This window comes from Phoenix dactylifera, chromosome 7 (genome assembly GCF_009389715.1).
Source record: "Phoenix dactylifera cultivar Barhee BC4 chromosome 7, palm_55x_up_171113_PBpolish2nd_filt_p, whole genome shotgun sequence".
Taxonomy (NCBI): domain Eukaryota; kingdom Viridiplantae; phylum Streptophyta; class Magnoliopsida; order Arecales; family Arecaceae; genus Phoenix; species Phoenix dactylifera.
The window spans coordinates 8,133,100-8,155,248 of record NC_052398.1 but is presented as its reverse complement, the minus strand read 5'-3'; the positions used below and the strand labels follow the sequence as shown (position 1 = coordinate 8,155,248).

Below are 22,149 nucleotides of genomic sequence, written 5' to 3'. Positions count from 1 at the left end.
CCTTTCTAGTAATACTAGGATTGCCATTTGAAGTGATAGGTCAATCCAAGTTAGGTGGATTAATTTGGTTAATGTCATCCACGTTGCATGGTAAGAACCCTCAATTTCTTTTGGGTGAGTGCTCAGAAGGCACGCTGAAAAGATCATATGTAGATTGCATCTGGAGGCTACCAATTGTTTGTTACTTCGGTGCCCGCTGTGGAGTTGAGTGCGGCTTGGTCTGGCCTGTGCTACGTGCGGTATACCCTGCAGGCGAGGATAGTCCTTTTGGAGGACGACTCTGCGACGATCATTGGGTGGATTCTACGGACCTCCGAAGGGATCGACGATTACCACCCATTACTGAGAGATATCCGTGTCATGGTTCGAGACGGGCTGGCCATTCAAGTGAAGCACATCTACCGAGAGGCCAATGGGGCGGCCGATTGGGTGGCTTCTTTTGTTGCCAACCACTCAAGGGACACCTATGGATGGGTAAGGCGGAGTTGCCTAATGCTCTCCACGATGTTTTGCATTTTGATTCTCTTGGCTGTATTCGTACACATTTGGTATGATACTCCTGATTTTAGCAAAAAAAAAAAATCATATGTACGTATGTATGTGTGTGTGTGTGTGTGTGTGTGTGTATATATATATAGATTGTGCTAATAAAGAGTCTTGGACTTAGTCCCACATCGACTGAATAGCGAAAAGGTTTGTGCCTTAAATGGAGAGCTCGATTATCCTTCTCTCAAGAGGCGCCTTTTAAAGGGCAAAACTGTGAGGGAGGCTGACCTGTGCCGTACCCTACCCCAAAGTGGACAATACCTCCTGTGGCGACGCAGTCTCCTTTTTCTGTTCCAGTTCGGTGGGGGCTAAGGTCTGAGGTCGGAAAAACTCCGATCTCATCATTAGCGTGCTAGGTAGGGGCTCTTGACATTGGCTCAGACCTTCCCGCCGGGGAGGGGGGCTGATGTTGTGGGAATAAAGCATCTCGGACTTAGTCCCACATCGACTGAATAGCAGAAATGTCTGTGTCTTAAATGGAGGGCTCGATTATCCTTCCCTTAGGAGACGCCTTTTAAAGGGCAAAACCGTGAGGGAGGCCGACCTGTGTCGCACCTTGTCGTGTTTTCACTATCATGTGCCAGCCAATACAACGTTTTCTTGTATTAAAGAGGGAATGCAATTCTTGGTTGGACTAAACTTGACATTAGAAATCCTGATGGCAAAAGGCTAATGTTGAAAAGTTTTGCATGCTTAAGTGCATATGAGTTAATGTTTGGATTGACATGCACATCCCAATAGTCCCTTGCGTCTTCAAAGTATACATCATGAGCGAGGAGTCATACCTGCTAAGTCACCAAACTTCTTAAATGAAAGAGGAATCCGAGTGCATAGCATAGTAGTTGAACTACAACAACTTGGAAAACATCGACTACTAATGTCACTGCTGCTATCAAAATTTTGAGAGTGCTGAGGCATGTCATGACACCACCATCATTTGGTAAATCACCAAATGGGAGCAACTCTATTATGAAATTCCCATATTAAAATAAGCATGTTTCCACCCTCATGGTCCACCTGTGTTTTGCAAAAGAAGATTAAGACAAGCCTTGGATCTTAATCCGTCGCACCTTAAAACGCACGTAAAACATAATTATCTAATATATTTGAATACATTCTTGCGCTTTTTACACCACAAGTAAACTAGATTAAAATCATGTGCTTCTGTTAAAAATTAAACTTTCCAAGCAATTAATTATAGTTGTTTAGTCTTTATCCTTTGTTTGGTTGGGGTCATGAGAGTGAAGATGGACGGTATTGAAATAATGGATGGCCTCTATCTCTAGTTTGATTCCAAAAAATTTAGCAAAGATGAATGAAAAGAAAGAACTGCCCATGCACGCACCCATTTGTATCCTCCCAGATTGAGAGGATGCAGCATATAAAAAATAGATTTCTATATTAATAAAATTACTTTTTTATTAATTTTTTGATTATTTTTTTAATCAGATTCATGCCCCATCTCATTAATAATATTTTGGTTTTTTTTGCATGGATATCCTTCTAAATATCGGATTTTACATGAATATTTTTATTTTGATATTTACATATATACCTTCGTAAAAAATTTGTTATTGTACAAATATCCCTAGGATAACAGTTGTTCTAACGGTGTTAAGAAAAATCATATTTATATTAATAAAAAATAAAATAAAATTTTAAAATTACACTATTATTTCTGTCTGCTGCTAATGGGATCGCTATATGTCTACTCATTAAGAATATTTTAATCATTTTAATTTAAAACCGTTAATTTTTTTGGAAGATAACATGGATATATATGCAAAAATAAAAATAAAAAAAGATAAAATAGCAAAATAAGTATTTGACGAGGGTATACATGCAAATATCAATTTTGGAAGGATATTCATGCAAAATCTGATATTTAGGAGGGTATTCATAAAAAAAAATTTTAATATTTATTTATAAAAAAATAATTTAGTAAAAATATAATATAGATATCATCTTTTGTTTATATTTTTTTTATAATAAATAAAGGAAGGGAACCATTCTCACCTATTTTTTTAATGTTTTACCAAACACATGAGATGATGGATAAAATATCCTGTACCAATTAAAAGAGGGAACCATTTCTACCTATTTTTCTATGTTTTACCAAAGCATAGGAGGATGGATAAAATATTCATCCATCCTACTCCATCTATCCTCTCCCTCCTCTATCCAACCTTCCTTCAATCCATGGTTCGTACCAAATAGGGTTGAACTTTAGACATCATATCTACTACGCTAATAGAATGGATTCTCTTCAGATCCAACAAATACCCATACTGCGAAAAACTTGTTATTCAAGTTTCTATAGATTCAAACACATCTGGAGCTCATCCTTATCACCTCGCATACAATATCTTACACATAAAAGATATTGAAAAGCAAAGAAAGCATTTGATGATCAAAAGAGATTATTTTAGCATCATCCCTTCATCCTAAAGGTACCAGATAGCAAGAAGAACATCATAACCTCGTTTGATTTGTTCTTGTTGATATCCTATCTAATCTACACATACAGATAGAATTCCCCTCACCTCCACACCCCATCATCAACACCGCAACTGATACCCAATCCATACTACTTCCCTTCTCCATCCAACCTCGAGTGATCGAGTCTTCAACCCCCATCTAAAAAACCTAAAGATAAACAAAACTCTGATCTAAAGTTTTAGACAAACAAAAAGATATAAATTAACAAAACTCTTAATTTACATAAACTCATCGTCATGAGCCTTGGAGGAGGAACGGAATCCGACTAGCCAAAGAGTTCTCAGTCCTCGTCGGAGCTCTCGGGGCTGGGCTTCTGATTGAGGTCCGGCCTCTTATAAGCCTGCCGGCGGCGATGGTCGGGGCCGGGAGTGCGGGCTCCGGCGGCCAGGGAGGCGGGGGCGGTGGCGTGGAGGGCGTCGACCCGGGCGCCGACCTCGGTGGCCTTCTTCCGGATGAGGGCGGCGGACATGGCTGCGTCGGCGTCGGCGTCGACGGCGAGGTCGTCGGGGAAGTTGAGGCGGGCGGAGCGGCCGCGGAGGTAGAAGACGGCGGTGTCGTAGGCCTTGGCGGCGGCGACGGGGGAGGAGTAGGAGCCCAACCAAATCCGGGAGCGCTTGTTGGGCTCGCGGATCTCGGCGACCCACTTGCCCCACTTTCGCATCCGGACCCCGCGGTAGAGCCGCTCCTTGCCATCCTTCCTCGCTGGCGGCGGCGACGGCGACTCCTCCTCCATCTCGATCGATGGAACCGAGAGGCGAGAATTGGCCTCTCTCTTTTCCCCTTTTATATTTTGTTATAATTGTTTTCCATGTGCGGTTGCGGTTGGGGTTACTTATAATCGGGGAGGGGAAGCACGTGTGGTTCGATCATGCGGGATAGTTTATGCGGGCGGTTGCCGAGAGAGGACGAGAGAGAAAGGAGAGGACAAGCTTCCAATGACGCCGTTATCTTTGTCGTAGCTGCCGCCTTGATGATAATGTTATTTCTCGCTTTGTCTTCTTGTGATATGATGACGTCCGCTAGGGGGTTACTCCGCATTAGAATAATACAAGCCGCTAACGTGGACTTTATGTACTAGTTTAAAATTTCTACATTAACAACTTATGGATTAAAAAATATTCCATATAAATAATATTTATTTTAAATTTTAAATATTTTTATTTTATTTTATTCGAAGAAACAATTAATTAAAACAAAATACTATGCTACGGTCCAATGAGTTGTTTGAATGTTGGTTCAAAATGATTGAATTTTGTAAAATTAGTTTTTAATTGTTTTTCTAAATTATGTTAAAATTAATGTCATGAGACTCAAAAAGTGAACTTTATGAGTATAAATTTTCTTTTTTTTCTAAAATTTTGTTTTATATAAAATTATATTTTATTATTATCTATCTTAAAAAAATTTATGAGGAATGGAGTAGCCTCTTAGAGTGAATATCTAAATATAAGCATTTATTTCATTATAAATTATAATCTTAACGAGTTATACAAAATGACAGCAACGTATAACATAGGAATCATTGTCTTGCAGATCATCAAGATATTGATCTGAAAACACTTAAGCAAACTAGTTCCTCGAGCCGAGTTGCTGGTCTCAACTTGATCGGAGAAATTGAAGGCAGACGATACAGCAATAAATAAGCATGGTGATGTAGTGTAATCAGATTGGTCCAACTCAAGATTGATATTGTGTATGGCCAAACTAAGTCTAACTCGATGAAGTTGAGAAGTAGGACGAGCATCAAAAAACCTTTGAGATGTATCACCTATCATAAAAACCTCGTAGCATGAGCAGACATTCTTGCAGCGTGGCATCTATCCCCAGCCAACTAAGGCTCTTTTACCTCGAACAATGGCTAGAGATGCATTTCTCTCATTACTTATAAGGTTAGCACATTCTGTCGCACAATCCTAAACTGTTACAATGTGATTTTAAACGGTCACAGCTGGATCTTGTATGGTTACAGCGGAATCTTAGATGATTACCACACAACTTTAGACTATTAGAGTGCAATATTTTTGAATTTTGTATCCTTAGCTACAAATAAATCCGAAGTTCCACTATAAAAAGTAATCACAAAATTATAATTAGAATGCCATTTTATCTCTCTGATTCTTCCTCCATTCTCATACACAAATTCTTTCTCTCTAACGTGGATCGCCTCAACAATGGAGGTAAGAAATTTGTCGGAGCAATATTTGCAACATGCCAAACCTCTAAATGGTGCATGCATTCCTTCGTTTCAGTAGAAGTGCTTAAACAAATCATTATTTTTCATAATGATAACAACAACAATTGATTATTTGTTTCAATATATCAAAATTAACATATTGGTATTAAAACAATATTACTATTAGCTATTACAATGATAACTATGTGCTCAAACTATTGTTTCATCAAATAAAGAATTGCCCTTTAGCTCGTTAGTTATTTGAACTAATAAATAGCATTTTAAATGACTATTGATTTGAAGATGTCAAAGAGTATCCATTATTTTCATCATATTAGGACCGTTATGATGGAAGCATGGTCAGATGATAGCGACCATTTGCAAGTCTACCATCCATCCATGTAAATTAGCAACGGGAGCCGTTATAACGGCCGTCATAGAAGCATAAGGGGAGGGAGGCTGAGAGAAGATAAGGAGAACGAAAACGTGGAACTCGGGATGGCAGGTGTCGGTTGGAGCGGCCGCCACGAGGACCCTCGCCGACAAAAGCGAGGGATGCGCTCTTGCGGCCTCCCGTTGTCTCGACGTGGCGGCCCGACGTCACGTGACGGCTCCCGACGTGGACGTTTCCGTTTGGGTTACGGCAGCGCGTTCGGCGCAGCGGTGACGGCATACGGACGGCCAGATCGAAGTCGTAGAGTCGGTAAACCGGAGATCTGACGGCTGGGAGGGAGTGATGGAAGGTCGTCGGACCGAAGAGGTTGGTGGTGTCATACGGAGCTGCCAGGAAGCAGCGCGGTGGAAGAAACGGAATTAAAATGCTTTTGTTTGGACGGTGCTGATTATTACTACCCATTTTTTATTATCGTAATTATCCATTTCTTGCGGCCTTTCATAAATTTCAGACACCGCATGCAGTGGAGACAGATGGCCATCTTTTGGACATCGGACCGAGCCAGCAAAAGCGGATAGGATATCAATATATTAATCTATATCTATTTTATCAGATAAATACAAATATAAATTAAATACAAAAATTTATATTTAAATATATTTCGAGATGATATGAATACAAATTGAATATTAAAAATATAAATATAAATTAGATAGTTAAATTTTATGGCTACAGAATCAAAAATATTACTAAATTGATGATAAATCAAATTAATAGTATATATATATATTAAAAATTAATAAATTTTTTATAAAATTAAATAGAGTTATAAATTGAATTACTCATATTCATATCTATTTCTCTTTGATATATATAAATATGGAGAATATTAGTCTGCTCAAATTTTTATTCATATTTGAATAGATTCAAATCCAAAAACAGATTTAGAGCTTTTTATTTTTTTTATTTTTTTTTTCTTTGAAAAAGAAAAGAGAAGGAACAGAAAAACCTCATCCGCATAGCAACCCCCACTGAGCCCCCTTCCCACTGGAGAATGTTTGATGCGGTTTACTCATACCCTCCCCACTCATGAGTTGTTCCATGATGGCGACTCCACCGGACAAATCAGGCGGAGGTATCTGGACCCCACATTTAATCAACGCTTGCACGTTTCGAATTTGGACCACTTTGGTGAAATCGAAAATACCTACAATGACACTTGGGATCTGTGTGTGTGTGTGTGTGTGTGGCCATGCGCACAGGATCTGCCTTGCCAGCCTCAGCAATGAGGACAAAACAAGAGAAATAGCTTGGTGGGCTAATGAGATCTCATTCGAGCCAAGGGGCAGGGCTCTGCTCGCGAAAACGGAGCTGGCGACTGGAAGTTTGGTCGGGGAAAGCGACGAGAGGGACTAAGTTCTTGGAACCCGACCGCGATGCGGAAGTTTGGGGCCCAGGGAGGTGACCACGGCGGTGGTGGCAATGCATGCTCTTTCGCTTCCGGCTACCTTTTGACTTGGGTGGGGTGGTGCGCTTTTGAGCCAGGTTTGGTCGGTGGGCGCATGCCTGGGTCCACGCGGCTGAGCGCCGCTCCCTTGTCGTATTTGTGCCCACCGTGTCGTGCTCTGATGGAAAGAAAGATCAGGGCCTCATGAATCTTTACCCGGTGCGCCTTTATGTTCTCAGGCGACCGCACGCCGGCTCCTTTATCTTTACTCTTACCGCACGTTGAGCTAACTACAGTAGAAAGCAAAAGCCTTGATTGACAGAAATTATTTATACTTTTATAATATATAGGATAATGCAACCTTGGTCGACTCCCAAATGACTATTTTTCAGTAGTTTGAATAAAAGCCTTTGTTCTCTCCTTGGGTGGGAGAAATATCACTAAAAAGTGTATCAAAAAGAAGGAATTAACCAAGAGATGCAGCTCACAAAGTAGTACTTGATCTAATAACAGGTTTGTGGTTGCCTATGCTTTCTATTGCGTGCAGTGAAAGTGCGCAACACTAGTTTTCTTCAAATAAAAGTTTCACAAGAAAAAATTATGAAGTTTTTGAAATATATGCAACAAAAGTATGAGACATTCATCAAACGAACAAAACTAGTTTTGCTAGAACGAAAATTTCATAAGAAAAATTATGAAGTGTTTAAAAGTTTCACAAGACTTGTTTTCTTCAAATAAAAGTTTCACAAGAAAAAATTATGAAGTTTTTGAAATATATGCAACAAAAGTATGAGACATTCATCAAACGAACAAAACTAGTTTTGCTCAAACGAAAATTTCATAAGAAAAATTATGAAGTTTTTAAAAGTTTCACAAGACTAGTTTTCTTCAAATAAAAGTTTCACAAGAAAAAATTATGAAGTTTTTGAAATATATGCAACAAAAGTATGAGACATTCATCAAATGAACAAAACTAGTTTTGCTCAAACGAAAATTTCATAAGAAAAATTATGAAGTTTTTAAAAATATATGCAATCAAAGTATGAGACATTTTCGAATGAACAAAATAATAGTAATCTTTGGCCAATAGAAGTTACATGGTTCATTAGATTCTGTTATTGCACGTGTTTTGTGAGACGATAAATTGGGTTTTGATTCAATCAATCATTTCTCTAGATAAAAAAAAGTAAGACTTAATACGGTCCACGTAAGGCCCATTTATTTCCTTCCAAGTCAACCCATTCGTTGTCTATGTTATGCATGAACTTGCCCACTTTAGCTTCCTTGTTTTACACAGGTAGCTTCTGAACGAAATCTAAAGTTGACAGAAATCTAAACAGAAAGACAAGACGATGACTACAGAATAGGATGCTGCTGTAAGCTAATAGAGGAGTCCACGTATAGAGGAGAGCTTCGCAAGCCTCATCTAGAAATGGCCAATGGAATGACGAACATTTGTTCAGCTTACGGGAAATAAACGCAATCCATTTCAAGGAGAGAATGGTTTTAAAGCCGCCTTCTAATCTTTGTCAAGCTGAACGAGACAAGCAATCCAGATGTAGGCCTAAAAATACTCGGTCCGATTTGGCCAGGACACATCAGCACCATAAGGGATAAGGGCTACCTGTGAGAAAGGTCAATTTACGTGTCTTGTCCGGCTGTTGCACTTCCGAGGGAATACAAAGAAGTGGCTTCAGGATTCACTCTTTATTAGTGTTCACGAGCCAATATAAGTAAAAGAACATCCATCCGAAATATGAATATCTAAAGCGAACAAACAGTATGCTCGCAAGTATAGATAATAAAAGAAACCAGTATGGAGAGTCTAACAACCTAAAACCTCATCCAACATGGCTAGCCGGAAGTTATTATTTGGGTTCTTTAATCATGTATAAGTACCCAAGATCTACCTAGCGAATAATCGATGTGGGACTAAACACATGCCCGCACGGGTCCTCACATACTCCCCTCGTTCAAGCCCTGACGTCCTCGTCAGGCTAAGAGTTCATATCTATTCAAATCTAATCACAAACACCACGATTGGCCCGTGGTCAGCCCCAATAGATCCATGCTGCAGTATTCCCTAGTCCACATAGGTTATGGGCCGGATCCGCTCTGATACCATTTATAACAACCCAGGATCTCACCCAAAATGTCTAGCCGGAAGTTATTATCTGGATTTCTTGATTCTGTATAAGTACCTAAGATCTATTCAGCGAATAACCGATGTGGGACTAAACACACGCCCACATGGATCCTCACAAAGAGCATATGAGAAAATGGATTGCTTCTATCCTGTGTTTTTTAAAACCAAACTATATTGGTTTTTCCCTCCATACCTAGTACATATATGGAAGGGTAGGGGTAAAGATACCCATCCATATGCCTTGCGAGGAAAAAAAAAACAACTCAATGAGAAGGTCATTGATGAACTAAAAAATAGGGACAGAACAGATTTGAGATTCATTTTTGTGGAGAAGACACCAGAAGCAAAGAACAAAAATAGGGCTTCTCAACTGAACTCGGATAGCCAACACAAAGGACAAGCTATCTCCACATCTCTAGGACCGCTCTCCCTGCTCTCTCTCTCTCTCTCTCTCTCTCTCTCTCTCTCTCTCTCTCTCATTTTCCAGTATCTCACAGAGTTGGCTCAGATCCAAAATGATTGGCCCGCATAGCTTTAGCAATTTGGAGTAAGATTATTACATATTACAACTAGTTAAGCCTATCATCTGGTCAAATCTTTCTAGTTATAGTATATCAGGGGCTATTTAACTGATTGATGTGGTATATTTTAAGTCATGATCAAGTACCGATGAACAGTAGCAGAGAAGCCTCTTGGTCCTGGACTTGCCCTAACCGGCTTTAACCTGGAGTCATTCAATCAAACAACTCCTTTTGGCAGTCAGAATAGAGGGATTTAATTCCAGGTTAATCAGGTGAGATGGAAAAAAAATTGGGCTATCACTTTCTAAATGCCTATTCTACCCACTGAGAAAAGTCGCAGAATAAGCCAGAAGAAACAGGTTATCTCAACCAAATATTGGCATGCTGCATTTGGTTATTAGACTAATAAAATCCCTTAAGTAAACCAACCAACATCTGACTCATAACCATTGTCCATGATGATTATTAAAACTATTAAATATCCAATCTGCTTGATGCTTCATAAGCCAAGTATGTATTCAAGGGGTTCTACCATCATAATGTGTGGCACTTGCCACAATGTTCCATGTTTCAGATATCAATTTCACCATGGGCAAGAATATTTACAAGGCAATTGAATGACAAGAAAATCAATCAATCGTTAAGTGTTTTCCTCACTAAAACTTAAAGAAGACGACTAAAGGTTTCATAAACATAACTTGACCAGCAACTGGTCAATCCAGCATCATCCATTCTTCATATGAAAATAATAATGCTTATTTGGCAAGGTTTTGCGAGTAGATGAAGTGAAGTTTGCATTTTACTTTTGCCTTAGTGCCGATAACCATATAATCAGACCTTGTCTATATCTGGACAAGTATTTGAGCTATTCTGGTTCCCCAAGTTACCTGCTCACCAGTAACTACAGGCAATACTACCCTTGATGACTGGTTGAAGAAGCACGATGGCTATTACTTTCGTATGATTGAAAAAATAATATGCCAGGCTCTCAAACAAAATTCGCCAAAATATTAGCCTACTGACTTCCTTGTCCTCCAAATCTTTGATAGCCACGTCAGAAATGCAATAATACTTTGAAGAAGAACAAAATGATGAAAATGGGAGCCCATCAAAAGGCAAATGCTCACTAACAAATGATGCAACAATATAATGTGAATGATCAGCTACAATGAGAACACTATCATCAGAAAAGCACAAAGCAAATTTATCACCAAGAGATCATAAAAGTGGAACCTCAGTGTAGATCCTGACAGCTGTACATACCCAGAAAAGGTGCCTCCATTAATTGTGGGAGTTCGATTAGATGCTCCAGTGTTCTTACAGGATCCACTTGGTGCCCCGGCCTGCAAAATTGCATAAATGGATCTTGAGAGATGCTAATCAAGGTCATTTAAGACAAATATTGGATACAGAGATTATATTATTTTGATCATAAAGAAATGGCACCATAAACCAGCAGTAGGGAGGTGCAATTGCTCATAGAGCTGAAGGCTGAGCAAGTTCTGGGCTCTAGAGATACCAGGAATCATTGAAACAAACCTGGCAGGCAGTAACTGTGCTACAACCACATAGATTTATCCCATTCATTCTATCTTGTATGTCAAAAACACCTCGACCATCACTTCTCTGCAAACACATGCTTTGGTTAGGAAATTTCACCTTTTCACTCTAAATAAGTTTCCTTTCTTGAAGTGGCAATTTAGTCATACCATGTAGAAGTTCACAGCAACGAAGTTAGGCATCAAATTTCCAGCTGCTTTATAACAAGCATCAACCATTTCAGCAAGTCCAAGTGAGTGTTCCTTGCAAGCTTCATTTTCAACAGGGATCGTAGGGAAGTAATTTTGCAGAAATAGAGATGCATATCTTGAATTCAGAGGTTGTGATTCCTTTCTATTTGGACAGGAGGCTGGTACAATTCCTGGATCTCCAGCTGCCAAGATTGTATTGTTATGTAAGAGGCCAGACTATAAGTTGTTGTTAAATGAAAATGTTTGGAGAAATCTTCAGGAAGAAGGAATGCAAAGTGTGAGAAGAATGAGAACTAATCTCTTACACAATGACACAGAGTACTGCTTACAAAAAAAATACCAAATATTAATTTGAAATCCAGAAGAAATGCCAATATCATGCTTATTGAATTCCACATCACTTGTAAATCCATCAAATGAACCAAGTTTACCTAAAACCATAGCATCTTAATTTTATCTTAGTAATCATGTAGAAAAGCAGATTCTAATTTATAATCTCCAACGGTCATCAAATTTATTTTTGCAACACGATGAAAGGCACCAACTCTCAATCAAGTAATTCCCAAATTGACACTACCATCCGTTATGGTAGTATGGCTAGTGATGCTTAGGGGTGTAATTGAGCAAAGCTTGATTGAGCCTGACTCTGATCAAACCTGGCCAAAATTTAATTTCAAACCTGAAATTTAGGACCAAACTTGACTCATTTCCTGTTTAATCAAGCGCTTAACCAAGCCCAATTTTGAGCTAATCAGATCAGAAGCCTGTCTAAAATGCCTAGATAACCTTGAACCAAGCCCAATTCATGCTTTGTTCGAAGTCGAAATTCCATGCCTTGTCTAAATAAAAAATCCCATATGATTAGTTATACCATCAAAATGCTACCGTCTCTACCAGTGAAACCCATCAAACCATGAATTACAATACATAATGAAGCCATCAAATTGTTCAATAACCCAGCCTATTGATTTTAGTCATTGGATTGATTTCAATGGTTCATTACAGTTGTTACTTTTTTTTGAGGAAAATATTACGTATATACACACTATAAGCAATATATATTATATCAATATTTTAAATATAGATTAAATATTTAAAATGTATATAAAATTAATTGCAAGTGTACCAGCCATTATTAAGCTCAGCTCGTTTCATTTCAATTTGAGCTTGGCCAAGCCTAGAATTTAGCTGAACATGAACTGCAACCAGCATAACTAATGTTTGAAGTGGTCTATTGTAACCACTATATCTAACTAACCATGTAAAGATACTGCTACATAGTTTTGAATTTGGCCATTTATCCCCAACACATTACATTTACCTTCTACAATCAGTCTATCATATCTCCCAAAAATCAGACATCAATAGCACAATTTATAGACTACTTGGAATTAGATCTAAAGTTTCATCAGATTACTGCAAAATATTTTTAAGATTAGTATTGCTGATATTTTATTTATAACAAGATGAAGATGGCTCAAACAACCAACTATCCATAGATGAAGATTCTTTCTTCTCCTGCTCATGATCTAGCATCATGTGGAAACACCAGAATAGAGCCTGATCATGGTGAGACTAGACAGGATTTAGAGGTCTGTTTAGACTTAGAACAAAATTCTTCTAGAATTAGAAAATAGGGACCTGCCCAGGCAGTAACCTGGTGCAGAATGATTATATCAACCAAGGAGAATAGTAACGGCAAACAGCTTACAAATGTTGAGAAGGCCAATAACTGAAAATTAGAGACAGCAATAGATATAAATCATCTTTTTGAAAAAATGAAAATGGATAGGTCAGTAAAAATTAAGTTAAATGTTAAAGGAGGATACCAACATCATTAACTAACTAGAGTTTATTTAACAGATGTAGTTCCTGATGGGGAAAAAAAATCAAGATACACTTTCGCAAAAAAGGGAATATAGAGAAGGTTGCTCACGAGCACAGACTCAAATCAAGTCTAACCATCATCGTCAAGCCTTATCCCAACAACTTGAGTTCCTCTATACTTTGCAGTTAACTTGGGAGGCATCCTCTGTCAGTGAGTGCTCTTCCAAATATTGCTTATACGCACACTTCATCTTAAAATTTTTCATCCTTCCACAAGCATTTGATTTGCTCCAGTCTTCATAGTGGACCACCTAGACCTAAATGCATAGAATTAAGAATACATAGAATACAAGAGACTGCATGGAGGATAGAGGAGATGTTCTATTTCTGGTAGAAGTGAATATTGGATATTGGCTTAGCAATGAAAATGCATCTTAAGCAAGATGGAAGAATCTACTGACTTAATGGGCAGATAAAGCTCCGCAAGAGAAGTTGTGAAGAACAAGAAAACTGCGCACAATTACCACAAAGCCGTTATTACATACAGTGTGAACACAAAATAGGCTGGTCTCTATGGATCTTTTTGCCGGGCGAAGTATAAGGAACATGGATCCAAAAGCTACAGGCCAATTCAATCAGACAAAAGGAAGAAAGAGATATTGAAATAATGTGTATTCAGAGAGACAACAAACATCAATTTGTACTGATAGTAGCCACAGCCGCAACAAATTGCCTCATCCTGGAAGAGCCAACACGTACAATCTGAAAGCGGCCAACCGAAGTGGATTGTTGATACCGGTTAGTGGGGTTTTATTAGGGCTTTACATTATAGGGGCATGCTCTTTCATATTCTCTCCTCAATCTTACCAAATAAAAAAAAAAGAGGATATGAGATATACGAGAAAAGAAGAAGAATTTATAGAAATCAAGAAACTTTAAATTCATGCTAATAAAACTTCAAAATGGACGCATGCATTTTCCTTAATATGTATAACATTTTTTCATGAGTGGTTTTTTTTTTAAAAAAAAATTTATACTTTCTTAGGGCTACCGCTTGATTCATAGACCAAAATATGAGCTCATCTTGGATTTAGCAAGCATGGCTATGTTTCTTGATTTTTGATCATAATTTCTATGTAAAAGATTAGTACGATTCTGTTTGTGCAAATAACTGATAACTTTTATAGCCTTCGACCTGAATCATAATTTGGAGCATGCAAAAGTTTTCTCATAATAAGTCAATGAGAAAATACATTTACTGAATGAAAACAATAAATTCAGGCATTATCCCCACAAAAATCATTTCAAATTATAGAGCGTTGAAATGATTATCTACAGTAAATAAAAGCATAACTAATCCTACTAAAGTGGTTCTGTGATTTGGTTTTGCTGGAGATGATATGGGGGATAAAAGACCAGCAGTGCTTACAACTTTGCCATCTGTTGAGAAGTAGTTTAAAATCATGATGCATTACAAAGCTCATGCCAAAACTGAATTGCAGTTTACAAATCTTGAGTTTGTGTATCTGTATAATCTCCATACATTGGCAAGCTGGTTTCAACCGGGTGAGTTGTCTGGTTGGGTTAGGTTTGAAATATAATCTATCCATATTAAATTTTAATGCAGGCACAAGTTAGGTTATGTAACGCCTTGCCTGAGGGGGAAAAAGGTCTAGATGTGGATATAAACGTATCCAACTGTTCAACTGGGTGAGGTCGGGTACAGACATGGGGCAGATTTCCAGCTGACAAGACCCATTTGCAGTCATATTTAAACTAAAATTTTAAGGGTGGAGGTCGAAGGAGAGGGAATCCAGTTAGATTAGCTATGAGAATGAAACATTGGAAAAAAGAGCTTAATATGCCAATCAACATCTTAGAGAACATGGGCAAGTGCAAACCCAGACAATTGGAAGAGATCTAATAGATGGAAGCAGAAGTGGAAAGGAAAATGGAGACTAGAGGGTTGATAATAAAAACAAGGGCTTACTAGAACTGGAGGGTGTGCTAGAGATGGAGATATGTTGCTATCACATATATGATTAAAGGATGGACAAAGAACTTACAAATACATTCAAAGACTTCATCAATGAAAGGTACTGGCTGTTGAATATAAGCTGGCATTGAAGGATATGAAATTGGATGAACCTTAAAAAGTTGAATACTAAAGTTAGGTTTCCCAAACAACACATGTTTTAGTTTGCAAGGGTCAGCAAAAGCCTAAAGCTCTAGCTGTTGATAGGATTAACATAAAGAATGTGTGTCATTCTATAAAACAATGGGGAGAAGAGGTCAAGCAAGCAATTAGGGAAACTATTATCAGTTTGATGGTCTGCATTTTTGGTCAAGAGAGTGTTGACAACTTGATCCTATATTAGCTGTCTTATCATTCCGCACTTATCACTAATGTTCTCTCTACCTTGTTTTGGCAGTACAAAGATTTATTCTATAACAAATCTTGTTAGTGTAATTGCCTTACAATATCTAAATCTTCCCCACTCTTATAACGTACTCAAGTCTAATATGTTAATCCTGATATGTGATTGATTGATGTGCAGGAAAACACAGCAGTCATATCTAGAACATAGCATCGACTCATCAAGAGTTCATCATTGGGTATTCTGCAGTTGCTTGCAAATCACTTACTGATTGTGACTAATTGTGTAAAGAACCGACATTTGACAAAGAGAACGGATAATTGTCAACATTTCATTAGCAAGTTTTCTGAGAACTTACGTTCATTCTCCAACATATACCTCCACTGGTAAGCAATCCCTTCATCGGCCTCCTTCGAAGCATCAGAAGTAAAGACCAGCAGCCGGTGATTTTTCACCGCCATATCCGTCACACTCGGCCACTCCCTGCCATTTGTCGGCATCTCCGAGACCGGATACCAATACTTGACCAAGCCAGCATTCATAAACAGCTTCGTCAACCCCTTAGGAGCATGCACATAATCTTCAATGATGATAGTCACGATCTCCGATGGGTTCTCAGTCAGGAATGCCTCCACCTCCCTCAGTGTGTTAATCGCTGGTTCCTAACATCACACCAAGTAATCAAACAACTCAGACCAAAGCTTATTTATATGCAAGTTCCTTCCTTACCCTGATCTCAGATAATTGAGCATTTAAGAAGAGAAAAGATAGGGAATTTGACTTACAAAAGCAGTGAAGTCGTAGCACCGGCCCTGCAGCGAGTGGCAAAGCCAGATATCGTCCTTAAAATCATACATGTCCAGCATCAAACCCCGGACGCCATTCTAGAATGATTTATCAGTCAACGTAACGCCAAAAAATGCACAAAAAAAAAAAAAGAAGGAAAATTCAGGAACCAGGAGGCACGAATCAAGGGGAATACTCTCAATTGGTTGGTGACGGTGTCCTCCTGGTTGTAGAAGGTGATGCGCTGGACGCCGGTGTACGAGGTCTCATTGACGATGGAGAAGGAGTTGTGAGTCACCAACCATGTGTACTTGTTGAAGGGCAGCCCCTTCACCTGAAAATAAAACCACTCCCACATCACTCGCTACTTCAAAGAATCAATATATTATTCAAGCAAGAAAGAAGAGAGTTGGGGGAGGGGTACAATGGAGGTGGGAACGGTGGCCCTGCCTCGGGTGCAGGAGGGCCGGGTCTTGCCGGAGGCCGGGCAGGTGCCGCAGTAGAGGCCCGGAGCGCAGTCATCCGCCGTCGAACACGAGTCCAGCAGCTATGGTATTTTATAGATAGACATCAAAAATAAGAGGAAAATCAGATCAAAAATGAGAGGGAAAGGGAGAGGAAGAAGTCTTTCAGATCCAATAAAGAAAGAGAGAGAGAGAGGAAGGGAGGGAGAAAGAACGGGGAACCTTGCAGCTGCGAGGGGAGCAGGAAGCGGTGGAAGAAGGGAAGAGTAGTGCGATACAAAGCAGCAGGAAGAGAGGTTTGGGTTCCATCGCCACGCTTCCTCTCTCCTGCTGCCACTGCTTTTCTTGGAAGCAGTACTCTTCTCTAGTTGCCGCTTTATTTATTTCTTTTTTTATCAGTGGATACCAAGGAGTCGGTGACACCGACCGGTTACCGCCTTACGGTATAACTAGGCCTAAATTAAATCGGATACTAACATATTTATATTTATATTTATTTTAAATAAATATAAATAATATAAATATAAATAAAATTGAAAATATTATTAAATAGATAATAAATTAAATTAATAATATATTGATATGATTATTTAGTTTTTTTTAAAAAAATATGTGCTATATAAAATTAAATAAAATTGCAAATGGAATATTGTCTATCTATATTTATATTTTTTTTTTACGAAAATGAATGTGAATAATAAATATTGGCTGGTTATTTAAATTTCTAATTTATATATAAATATATTTAAATAAAAAAATAAATTTGAACAGTTATTATACGTTCGGATACCTTCACCTCACCCCAAGGGACAGCCGTGTGACATAGCATTCCGTACCAAAGTGCGAACACACGCGGCACTCCGCGCAAGTTCCCTAACCAAAAGCTGACAGCCTTTGGAACGTGGCCTGGTGGTATTCAGTTTTCAGCAACCTTAGCATTTTGCGATTCATGGATATGAAAGCCATCAACAATGCTATATAATAATACCAAGAAGGGCTTTATCCGTTTGATTTCATGGAGTTTGGCTAAGGGAGCAAAACATGAATAATTGTAGAACTTTTAATAACTTAAATCTGGAGTTATATTCGCCCACCACCCAGGAGTCTTCCCTCGTGCAACAATGTCGGCGAGGGACAGAAAAGCGCGGGGCCAAAAAAACCGGGAGTCCGAAGGGAACGGTAAATCAAATCTGGAGTTATTGCTCACCATCCACCCGTGGACCATGGTTCCAGGGCAGCAGCGTGCGAAACATTTGATTTTTGATGCTAGTTTCCTCGTCAAGTCAAGAGAGCAGCTAACTCGCTAATAAAACCGAACACAAAATCTCCAAATCAAGCCTTGCAACCATCAAACCTTTCCTTTACAGAATCAACCAATGTTCTTTGTGTCCAAGTCCATATTTAGCATAGGATTATGTCGTCGACTGGTCCATGCACATGAAAAAAGCAACGGAGGCCTACAATCTTTCCATTACTCCAGAAGTTGCAGATAGAATAATAATCACGGCTTAACTTGTGACAAAAAAAAAACATGAACGGCTGTCAGATCAAGTACTTGGGGACCAGGCGAAGGAACGTACCTCACAGTTTCTGACTGATGCAGTCTCCACCAAAAACGGTTGACTGATGCATCGTTGTACCGGATCGTGTCTACTTACGATGACTCCATCAGACTCTACCAGACATTTTCTTTTTCAGAAAGAACAAAACAATGATAAAACCGTTCAGTTAATTGTTAGATTCCATTTGGCCATTGCTATCTTCCTTTGATTAGATTTCCTAGCTCCTGTTCGTTTGTACTTCCTTCAAGCCTTCATGAACATGAATTCCACTGATAGAAGGTTGGGTCCTTTGCAATTTAAGAAGGCTCAAGTCTCCAGAGATTTCAACTAGAGTCGTTCTTGTCCTGCCTTTTCTCTCTCTAATGATACGAACCCTTTAACCAGGGTCCGGCCCTATAAGCTCAACCTCCATCACACCCAATGCAGCCCTTGAAATATCTCCCAACAAACCAACACAACTGTGATTGGCATGACATTCCCACAAGGATCCCATATAAAAAATAAATAAATAAATGGCATAAAGGTTTGCAGGGTGCAAGCAAATAAGCCTTGCAATTAATGGGAGAAACTACTAACATCCGGTAGAATCTCAAGTCATTGACACCAAGATACCATACCTACAATTATCCTCATAATTCTCTCGGCAATTGAGGGAACATGTAGTTTCCTGCCATCACAAACTTGCCTAGACCTTAGAACACAAATAAACGCATCCAAAACAGCCCAAAAGTGAGTTCAATTGCCAAGCCGCATGAATTATGCCCGTCAAAACAATAGAATAGACATATCAAAAGTAAGCCACAAAAACAAAACCCTTCCCCAGAAATCAATCGAACTATCTATAATCTAAGGCCCTAAAGCAGAATCCGATATAGCTGACAATTTGGAAGCATATCCTTAATTTAAGTTGGAAGAACATCATCAATGTGATCCTGAGCAGTTCACAAGTATGGAAAATGAAACACAATAAATACAATGAAATATCCAACCATCCACACACCATCAATTCCCATCTTTTAGTTAACAAATGTAAGATAGTCCAAATCAGCAACCACATTAGCTTTTCAAAGACTGTAAATTACAAAAAAACTAGGAAATAGAAAGTTTGTTCTCTATAGCTAGCCTCAAAGTACTAGAGCCACAAACAAACCGTCAGAAACGGACCTATATCTCAATGATGGCATGCTGGCCTGGAGAGAAATTACCCAATCGTTATATCATTCTGAGCTGGAATGCATAAAAATGTGGTTTACTATCATATACATCCTGTTAGGTAAGCTAACCAGTTTAAATCCAATTGCCTTCTTTGGCATGGCATTGGAAGGTGAGAATAAGCCATCTCATTGTTGTGAAAACAAACGATAATTTACATAATTTCCCCACAACAAGATTTGAACCCCTTGTAAATAAATAGTATAATGTCATTGAGGCTAAATACCTAATCATGAACCATCAAAGAAAGAACTTCAATTTTATATTATTAACCCAAAATCTCAATCTCAATCGCCAGCCTTCCATAACTGTCAATTCTAAGCCATCAATCTTCAAACACTGACTTTGAAAACTTGCAGCTTATGACCTCTCAAAACTCCTCCAATAGTCTTTCAAACTTATGGTTGCTCACATTACTTGCACTGTCACTAAGGTTGCGTCCATTTTTTTTTTTGAATTTTTCAAATAAAGTTTTATATAGTTGTCTCCACAACATTCATGTAGTAGACCAACTTAGCAATCGGTGTAGTTCCCAAAACACAAGTTAATATTACATGGTAGGCCTACAAAACAAACCATTAAACAGCTTCCTACATATGACCATTATTAATGAAACAAAGTACACAGACACAGAAGCAAAAAAAAATGGAAATGAAAGGAGTAAAAGCCTTCTTAACAGACAAAAGCATAGCCACAAAATACAGTAACACTTGAGCTTTGCAAAAAATAAGTAAATTCTATACAATTTCATCAGAATATGTAACAACATTTCAAGAGATCTATTCTCGTGCAAGAACAACACATTGATGGTTCCAAGAAAAACATTACAATTTCAGGTATCAAAATTAACCACATGAGATGGGCTGGCCAACTTTCTTAAAGAAATAGAACTATAGTATCGAACATAACATATAAACCTTGCAAATACTATCTAGGATCAACATTTTTCTTTTCACTTTTTTTATGCAACTATTGTTCTAATCAGACTACCTCCTTTGCTAAGGCAATCAAATTTTTATTCATAACTCACTTTCAGGTAGCCCTAGACATCTACAAGGGCCTTGTTAGATCTTAGCTGCACAAACCCAGATCACTTCAGTTAGTTTGCCTCCCCATAATATCATCAAGTGATGCAAGGTATACACTTTACCTGATATATTCATTACAAATCATGTACCTCAAATGCTATCATAGATTCACACTTAACATTCTCATCATTATAATATTCATATCTCATCTTCTTAAGCCCTCATCAATACACAAAAAGTATGGATGCCGTTACTTTCAACCCATGATAACCTCCCTTCAATTCCCAATAACAGGACACTATAACATGGATCCTCCTGGGCCGGGCAACCTAGAGTTCATTCTTCACTAATTAATTAGATAAAATAAACTTACCTATGTATTATGTGGTACAGTATGACTAGGCGGAAAAACTTTCAAAACTACATCATACTATTTGGAACAGTTTGCTTTTCGTGGAATATTAGAATAAAATGTGACCCAAGAAGCTTTCAATAATAATGTCAATATAGAATTCAATTTTACACCCATCTCATCAAAAAACAGTGCATTATTCATAGGCAGTAAATCCTAGTGCCCATTACAAATATCAATAGCTAGTTCATATATCATGATCTCTAACATATAAAAAAGTGGAACTCATCTCATCATAACTGTTACTTGTAACACTAGGAATCACTGTTCCATCATAACACATTTTCTTCCATGCGCTCAACTTACTCTTCAAAGACTTGTTTTTCCTGAAATTCACCAAGTTACCACCTCTACTCTTGGCATACTCCATTTTAGTATAAAGTCTTATGTGAATTTATTCTTTCAGCAATTCTAAAAGCAAATACATATTAAAAAATCACTCACAGTAAAAAAATTTAGTCAGCTAAGAGTCTCCATATACTCAACTATGATTTAAGCATCATACCCTGTCCCCACGCAGAACCACCACGAAAATCATTACAGAAAGCCAAAAGCTTGACTTTTAATTTTCTTCCCATGAGGAATCAAATGTTTAAAGTTTAAACTTCAAATTGCAATCTAGCCACAATGCATAATTTTAAATGTCATAAATCAATCACCTCCACAATCTTTTTCCATTATGAAAAGTGGAGATATGCTGATAAAAAAAATAGTTGGTTAAAGTAAAAACTGTTAATTTACAGATAATGACGAAAAAGATCATATATCCAACCTGATCCGTAAGAGCCAATGCAACTATTGTAACAATGCCTCCAGAAAGCAGAGCATCTCCTACCCCAATTCATATAGATCCATAAATCATAATTCTCTTCAGCAGGCATCATAATTAAAAGCATGAAAACTTCCAATTGCTATAACATAACAAAGATGATCAACTTGCCAGTTCAACTAAAAATTTACTAACTCATTTGAAAAGTGAACCCATAAATAAATAAACAAATAA

General features: G+C 38.2%; 2 protein-coding genes across 2 annotated transcripts; both read right to left on the bottom strand.

The window, feature by feature from the left end:
- Window positions 1-2,835: 2,835 nt before the first annotated feature.
- LOC103706504 (ethylene-responsive transcription factor ERF011) lies at window positions 2,836-3,875 on the bottom strand. Its single transcript, XM_008790622.4, has one exon. The coding sequence runs from the start codon at window positions 3,776-3,778 to the stop codon at window positions 3,326-3,328; it is 453 nt and encodes a 150-aa protein (XP_008788844.2). The 5' UTR covers window positions 3,779-3,875; the 3' UTR covers window positions 2,836-3,325.
- A 6,859-nt stretch (window positions 3,876-10,734) lies between these two features.
- Window positions 10,735-17,358, bottom strand: LOC103706502 (PI-PLC X domain-containing protein At5g67130). The gene is made up of 8 exons (XM_008790621.4): window positions 17,155-17,358; window positions 16,893-17,015; window positions 16,665-16,802; window positions 16,468-16,566; window positions 16,041-16,344; window positions 11,436-11,659; window positions 11,266-11,352; window positions 10,735-11,069 (listed from the first exon to the last, which is right to left on the bottom strand). The coding sequence occupies exons 1-8, from the start codon at window positions 17,239-17,241 to the stop codon at window positions 10,890-10,892; spliced, it is 1,242 nt and encodes a 413-aa protein (XP_008788843.1). The 5' UTR covers window positions 17,242-17,358; the 3' UTR covers window positions 10,735-10,889.
- Between the last annotated feature and the right edge of the window lie 4,791 nt (window positions 17,359-22,149).